Here is an 8,378-nt window from a genome sequence, read left to right as displayed (position 1 = left end):
GTACTGCACCAAAAAATTAAATTCACAACAGAACAAGCTGGTTTTTATTTAATTGTTGCATGAATACTTGTTATTTTCAAGCCCGTTAGCTTGAAATACCTCTGAACAACAGAGGTGAAATCTGCTTAACTTTGCATTTGAGTATCAGTACAAGCAACTACCACAAAGCTGACCAAGGTTCAAATTTCACTTGACAGTACACTTTTTCATGTTGCATTTAATTCGATGCAAGAGAACCAAAACGACAACACTGAGGATGTGGAAGTCTGTTATGAATTCTGCTGACATGTGAAAAGTGATTATCATAAGTTGTGGGTCTTGCAAGTATTAAATGAGAATTACCCTCTGTTAGTATCTTGTAAGATAATACTTTATACTTGAACCACTCTGCTTAATGGACCACATGGTTTTTATCTGTAGGGTAATAGACTTGGAACAAGCAGCAATGAAGGGGTACTGCTTTTCCTAAGTTCAGTTGATTGAAATGGTCCCATTATTTCAATGGTAATGATATATCCATGTAATGCAAATAAAACAGTCAACAACAAAAATTAAAAGCAAATCCCATGTAACTTTCTTTATAAAGGTAAAATATTTATTGTTCATATTTCAGAATCCAAATAAATGAGCAGAACACAGACAATTTCTGAAGGAGTGCAATTACTTCTATTACTTTGCAGCCATTATTATGTATCAAATATCTTTTTTTACCTTCAGTACTGAAGCAGACTTTTGGTCTGTGAAAATATATTTTTAATAATCACTGTAGCTTTAGAACATAGAAAGTACATTAAAATTAATTGTATTTTAAAAGGGATGCAGAAATGCTGTTGTAGTTCTCAAATGGTTCAAAACAAAAACATAATTTAATGACAAACACCTCAATTTTAAAATCCATACAACTGTTAGAGTAGTCCATTAAGATTGAATGTCAACTTACGGTTCAGTGCTGATTATTATTCAAACATTAACTTCAAACCAATTAGATGCAGGTATCTTCATCTTTAGATAAAGAAAGACCAAAAGATAAACTAATTTGAGAAAAAAAAATAACATTCTTGTCAACATTTTTACTACAGTGGTTTTAACATCCAGTGAAACAACATCAGTGATGATCAATGTGAAAAGTTGTGTTTTGTCTTTTAAGAAGAATTTCAGTCCCAAATCAAGTAAATCTAAATGAAGAATCATACACAACAGAAGTTCCTATTTACAACAGCAGTTTAGGAGTTGCTCATCTTTCTCTACCATTTTGACAAGCACAGGATGTTAATGGGAGGATGTTAATGCCTTATGTCCATTTACATGATTGTGCTTGTTCAGTTTTCTCAATTTGTACAGCAATTTTATTTGGTGAGGGAAGAATGAGTGTTCTGTGAATACTCATCAAAAAGGTATGAACTGAGCAGCTCCTTATTAAGTACAGTGCTATATTTACACAGGTTGAACCAAATATCATGTGAGTGCTGCATGATGCAAATACCATTTAGAGGTTATGTTTATGTTTTACAATGACAAAACCTCACTACCAACCACAAGTGGAACATGATCATATTGGATTAGTACACTGGTACAAAAGGAAAAACTAGATTGGAACACCATCATTAAATCATGGAGCTTGGATGAGAATTTAGTTCCAGGAATATAAACATGCTGCACTTTTCAAAAACTACATAAAATATATATTTTTTAAGTAACAGGGTGGATGTATTTCTGATTTTGTACAAGTGGCTGAAGAGACATTTTATATATTCTTCCTTAGATTTATTACTGAGTTTCATTTATATAGTACCTTTCACGACCTCAGGACGTCCCAATGCGTTTTTGAAGTGTAGTCACTGTTGTGGGAATCATGGCAGCCAATTTGTGCATAGCATATCTCACAAATAGCAATTAAAGAAATGACCAGATCATTTGTTTTAGGTGTTGGTTGAGGAATAAGTTGGCCAGGACACTGGGAGAACTCCCCTGCTCTTCGAATTAAACTGTAATATATTACTCCTGTACTGAACACCCAATTTTAAATCATTTTTACTACTACCGTTCATCCGTTCTCCCTTTGCTCCCATTCTATTTTCTTCATTCCCTTTCTATATTTATTTTCATTTCCTTTTTCTAACAAACAAATTTATCTATTACAACTTCTTCTCATTACTCATATTATCTATTTTGTAAGTGGAAGAAAAATAATGGGCTTTGGCTAGAAGTGGTCTTTAATCAAAAGCTCAAAGACTCGAGATTGAGCTTGGTGCATCACCGCCTCTAGATCATCAATCCCTGAGGCATAAACATGTTAAAATAGGAAAGGCTATTAATGGATGGGTAACCAAAATTCATATATGGACCTTTAGGGTTATGGGATCAGTACCTCTACATGGAGTTTGTTTTGCATTCAAATAATAAGGAAGACTAAAATTACAGGAAGCAATCTAGTGTTTTCTTGGAGTCACACATCTAGCGCACAGTCTAACCTCTAACTTTTTTGGGAACAAATGGCTCTGTAAAAATCCCCATCCCAGAGAGTTTTCAAGATGTCAGTCAAATATTCAATGGGAGTGCTATACCAGGAGTATGCAAATGATATAAGACTGACAAGTGGATTTGTAGTATAAATTCACTGGTGGTTTGAGTTCAATTATTTCCTGATTTTGTTTAGTTAACTTTTAACACATACTTTGTGTGAAATTTCACAAAATTCTCACATTTTATTAGCTAGGTTTGAAACACAAAGCTCACATTTTTCAGTATAAAAAAATCTGTAAAGATAAACTATTAAATACTCAAGCTTTTGAAGACTAATATAAACCAAGCGGTAACAAGACACTCTTATCTAGAATTAGTAGCATATTTTGTCTTAAACATCTCAAATATATAGATAAGCTATATGCAATAAATATTTCTATCTTGTTGCCATCCTAAGGTCTGTGTGAAAATTCTTCCACGATTTCAACTTAATGCTGTATACAGAGACTTCTTTAAAAAAAAATGGTAAGCTGAGAAAGATGCAAACAAGTTGAAATATTTTGGAACATCTTCCATACAATACTGAATTCAGGAACAAGGCAGATATACCATTTGGCATATATAGAATCATAGAAAGTTACGGCACAGAAGGAGGCCATTCAGCCCATCGTGTCGTGCCGGCCGAAAAAGAGCTATCCAGCTAATCCCACTTTCCAGCACTTGGTCCGTTGCCCTGTATGTTACGGCACTTCAAATATATGATCTTCAGTGCACCAAGAAACTCTCAATACATGTTGTACGTTACCTCTTGCTTTGACTTATAAGAGGTACATCCTTCTACTATCCAGTCCCATCACTGAATTTGGGAAGCTCTTGCTTGTTAGTTTGAGTTGGGCATGTTCACTGCTCTTCCAGTTCTATAGAACTATTGGAGCATTGATTTATGGATATGATCAACATCTACTCAAGTTGTCATGAGACAGTATGATCATAACTACTTTAGGTCTTGGACATTCCTGCACCATTTATAGAAAATGGAAAAATAAAAACTTTAAATGGGACACTGGATTTACTATGGACTGTTAAAAATCCATCACAATTACTATTGTGTTACATTGCAAGTATTAGAATTGTTAATCTTTAATGTCATAGCTGTTGACTAAATTTGCAATTATATTAATTTAAAATAAAAGTGGAAAATATTAGCAGACGACAACATTCACAATGCTCCCTTTGAAATGTACCATTTTCAAAAGAGCCAACGTGACTAAAATCTGTTTAAATGCAACATTGCAAAATAAATGTTTATTACTTTTTTCAGTTAAAGATTTTTGATTAACGATCCTAGAAATAATGAGTTAAATACAACCTTCAATTTTTTCCAATATAAATCCTAGAAAGTCTCTTTTGTCTCCAAAAAATAATCTGCTTGAACTTTAGATTTCCGTACTATAGTTTAGTCCTAATGTTTACTTATTTATTGCCAGATAAACTATTTCAGTAAGTTTGTGAAAATGTAGACACTTTGCAGAATTTTGACTTCCAGCAGGTCCAGAGCTAACTTAAAAAAATTGACCTAACACACTGTGACACAAACTAACCATGAAATTAGAGTATTAATGCTGCTCAAATGTCAAGGCTAACTTTATTACTGCAATATTCTGCAAAATACCTAAAGCAATTGTAATTAAAAATAAATGTAACACTACTTTTAGAAGTTACAACATGGAAACAGGCCCTTCGGCCCAACATGTCCATGTCGCCCAGTTTATACCACTAAGCTAGTCCCAATTGCCTGCACTTGGCCCATATCCCTCTATACCCATCTTACCCATGTAACTGTCCAAATGCTTTTTAAAAGACAAAATTGTACCCGCCTCTACTACTGCCTCTCTTCCCCATTCGCTTACTCATCTATTTATTTATTAACTTTTATTAACTTTTCCTTTGTTTATAATTAATTCTAGACTTTCCCTCTTTTAAAAAAAAAGTTAAATACGTTCTCACCTTATTTTGTGTGACTGCCCAGACCTAGTGCTCATTTTAAAAACTGGACTCTGATTGGCTGAAAAGCAGTTTCAGGTTTGTTTTTCATTCATTGAGATCTACGATGCTGATAATTGCCATTGCCAAGTCTATAGTATGACCAGATTCAATCTATGTTTATTTTCCAACAATCACTTCAGCACAGTGACTGGACAGATTACTTTGTTCACAATCTCATGAAACCTGATTGCATTATCCCCTATTGCGACGTGGACAAGTTGTCTCATTGAAATGTAGAGACATCTGCATCATCAGTGCACTCTCCTCGGGATTGATTTGGGGCTGAATTATCGTACTACTTCATTTTGCACACAGTGTCTACAGTTTCTCAAACTTATGGAAGTTCATAAGTGCAGAACTCTGAAACTCTATCTCCTGTCACCCCAAACATTGACAATAATTTAATTCTCAACAAGTGAGGTGCTAAACATTCCATAGTAGACCTGCTGAGTACTGTAATCAACTCCACCTCAGTTCGTGAGAACTATGTATTAATCCAGGACAATTCTAGTTTTGTTTCAGATTCACTTGAACTGCTTTCTAACAGACCACTTCTAGTCTACTAGAAACTGCTTTGTGCCACTTCAAAGAGTTTGAGCTGTGTATACTGTCATTTGCAAACCAGACTGTTAGAAATGTGATTCACTTCAATTAAAAAATGACAGTATAAACAGGATATACAAAAATCTACTGTTTTGGAAAGGGGCAGGAATTAGTACAAATAAGAACAGAATTCTGAATCTCTCATTAATTCAGTTCGATCATCGATAACAGCCATTAAGGGCAGATTAATTCTTGTTGCTTGGGTGATTTTCCCACTAGAATTTGAAAGCTAGAGAGATCTGTAGTATTGAAACGTACTTGGATAATGGAAAGAAAAAAAAACTTGATTTGATAATTAACATCTTTACTTTAAAAAGAAACCACATTGCCATCTCCCACATTAAAATGATAAACATATTTCACTGTTGACAGTCATATAAGGCTCTCTATACTGGTAGTCTTAAAACTACCCTATTAAAGGATCATCATCATCATCATCCTGTAACTGAAGACGAGCAAATGCACGCTGAGGAGATACTCGCTTTTTCATTAGTATTATAAGGCAGGTCAATGTTACCAATACCATTAAGGAGCCAATCACAATTCCAATCACATCTGGTAGGCTCACACATGACTCACTGGCCAGCAAACATCTCACATTTGCAAAAGTTCCATTGTTAGACTCCTCCTTCAGTCCCAGGATGTGGCACATCAGTGGGTAGACATCAATACTGTTGATTGTGTTGGTTTTGTAAGCCTTTCGAAATGCTGGTCCATGAGCTACCAGAAGGGGATGCATGCTCGGCAAAGCGTTATCATAGCCATGGTCACCCACTGATGAAAAAAATGCAACAATATAAATTATACTATATGTTTATTGGCCTTTGTACTAATAATTGCAGCAACTGAGAAAAATAAGATCTTGAAATATAAGAGATCATTTTCCAAGTTTGTGCTCTGGCATGGAACATTGCCCACTGGAAGCACGAATCAGGAATTCAGATGCAGCTGCCCACTATTTTGCATGCATTCACTTAAAATTAACCTATAAATTCAAATGAGGTTATAATACATAAAACAACTCATTCTGACAGTCTCACTGAATCATTTCATGTATAATTAACATCCATTTCAACAGATGGTTGAAAACATGGTTAATTCAGCCCATTATCAGTGAAATAGTTAATAGATATTTGGGGACCAACATGTTTGACACTACAAATAGAAATTAAATTTTAAAATATTAACACACTTGTAAGTGAATATTTATACCATGTCTTGATTTTCCCTGTTGTTCAGGGGCAAAAAAAATGGTATCTCTCTTTTTGTAACTGATTTCCTACTCTCTAGTTTTCTACGTCCCTCTTTATGGCTTTGTTTTACACTACCCTTTCTTTTTTTGTAAGGATTTCATACATTTTTTTCATCTGGCATCTATATCTCTTCATGTTCAACGATATTCCTCACATTTTATCACAATTTCTTCAAGTCTATCCTTCCCTCCTCTATTTCCCTCTGTATGCTTCTCATATGTGTCCTTTTACTGATGCGCTTAATTTCTCTAGCTTAACTATGTTAAAAGCCAGGGCTCACAAGATGGTTGCCAAAATGTACTGGTTTGTTGTAGGTACTAGGTTTGGTTGGGGACAAGCTGTCTACAGGGTGGTGCAAAACGTGCAGATAAGAGAAAGTGGTACTGAAAACTGAAGCTTGGATAAAATGGGAAGCCACAAGGTATTACGTGTGATGCAATGGGAGAAGGCAGCGGTGGGATAGGAGGGACTGAACTAGCTGGGCCTCAAGGCAGGATTTGGGAACAAAGTAGGTGTTCTGGGGCAGGAACTGGTGGGAGTGGTTTTTTTCTTCTCGACATGAGTGACGCTGTTAAAGCCGCATTTTTATTGTCCGTCCCTCGTTGATTCGACAAGGTGGTGGTGGGCCTTCTTGAACGGCTGCAATTCTTGCGGTGATGTTGTTACCACAAACTGTGTTAGGTAAGGAATTCCCGTACTTTGACCCAGTGACAATAAAGGAACGGCAATGAAGAAGTCAAAATGGTGTGTAACTTGGGGAATTTTGAGGTGATGGTGTTCCACTGTCTTGCTGCTCTTATCCTTCTTACATAAGAACATAAGAAATAGGAGCAGGGGTAGGCCATACCGCCTCTCAAGTCTGCTCTGCCATTCAATCAGATCATGGCTGATCTTCAACCTCAGCTCCACTTTCCCGCCCGATCCCCATATTCCTAGATTCCCTTAGTGTCCAAAAATCTATCAATCTCCGTTTGAATATACTCAACAACCCAGCATCCACAGCCCTCTGGGGTAGAGAATTTCAAAGATTCACAATGCTGAGTGAAGAAATTTTTCCCCATCTCAGTCCTAAATGGCTGACCTCTTATCCTGAGACTATGACCCCTAGTTCTATACTCTCCTGCAAGGGGAAACAGCCTTTCAGCATCTACCCTGTCAAGCCCTCTTAGAATTTTATACATTTCAATGAGATCACCTCTCATTCTTCTTAACTCCAAGAACTCCACTTCTTGGTGGTAGAAGTCGTGGGGTTAGGAGGTACAATCGAAGTAAGCTTGGCAGTGCATCCTGTAGATAGCATTTACTGCAATGGAATGATGATGGGGGAGGTAGATATTAAGTCCAGAAGCGCTGATCAAGCAGACAACTCTGTCCTGAATGATATCAAGATTTGAGTATTATTGCAGTTGTCCCCAGCCAGTCAAGTGGTGACTATTCCATCACACTCTTGATTTGAACTTTGTAGGTAGTGGAAAATCTTTGAGAGGGTCAGGAGATGAGGCACTCATCTCAGATTGCTCAGCCTCTGCCCTGCTCTTGTAGATATAACGTTGATAAGGCAGAAAGAAATTATAAAGCGCTTTACAGCCAATGAAGTACTTTTGAAGTGTAGTCACTGTTGTAATGTTGAAAAACGCAGCAGGCAATTTGCTCTCAGCAAGGTTCCACAAACCGCATTGAGATAAATGACCAGATAATCTGTTTTTTAGTGATGTTAGTTAAGGGATAAATATTATCTACGGTACCGAGACAACTCCCCTGCTCTTCTTCAAATAGTACCGAGGGACTTTTTACGTCCATCTGAGGGGGAAAATAGAATCATAGAAGTTACAACATGGAAACAGGCCCTTCGGCCCAACATGTCCATGTCGCCCAGTTTATACCACTAAGCTAGTCCCAATTGCCTGCACTTGGCCCATATCCCTCCATACCCATCTTACCCATGTAACTGTCCAAATGCTTTTTAAAAGACAAAATTGTACCCGCCTCTACTACTGCCTCTGGCAGCTCGTT

The 8,378-nt window shown here is 36.6% G+C and overlaps 1 protein-coding gene across 2 annotated transcripts in view; it reads right to left on the bottom strand.

Annotated features, from left to right (window-relative positions):
• Positions 1-569: 569 nt before the first annotated feature.
• Positions 570-8,378, bottom strand: part of enpp4 (ectonucleotide pyrophosphatase/phosphodiesterase 4) — a 38,230-nt gene continuing 30,421 nt past the window's right edge. For both annotated transcript variants that reach the window (XM_067984488.1, XM_067984487.1), the window contains exon 4: positions 570-5,886. In XM_067984488.1, the coding sequence (XP_067840589.1) occupies positions 5,519-5,886 (368 nt within the window). In that variant the 3' untranslated portion in view covers positions 570-5,518. The remainder of the gene's footprint in view (positions 5,887-8,378) is intronic.

This window comes from Heptranchias perlo, chromosome 5 (assembly GCF_035084215.1).
Source record: "Heptranchias perlo isolate sHepPer1 chromosome 5, sHepPer1.hap1, whole genome shotgun sequence".
In the NCBI taxonomy this organism is placed as follows: Eukaryota; Metazoa; Chordata; class Chondrichthyes; order Hexanchiformes; family Hexanchidae; genus Heptranchias; species Heptranchias perlo.
Note: the sequence above shows the minus strand (reverse complement) of the source record. Positions and strands in the feature narration are given on the sequence as shown.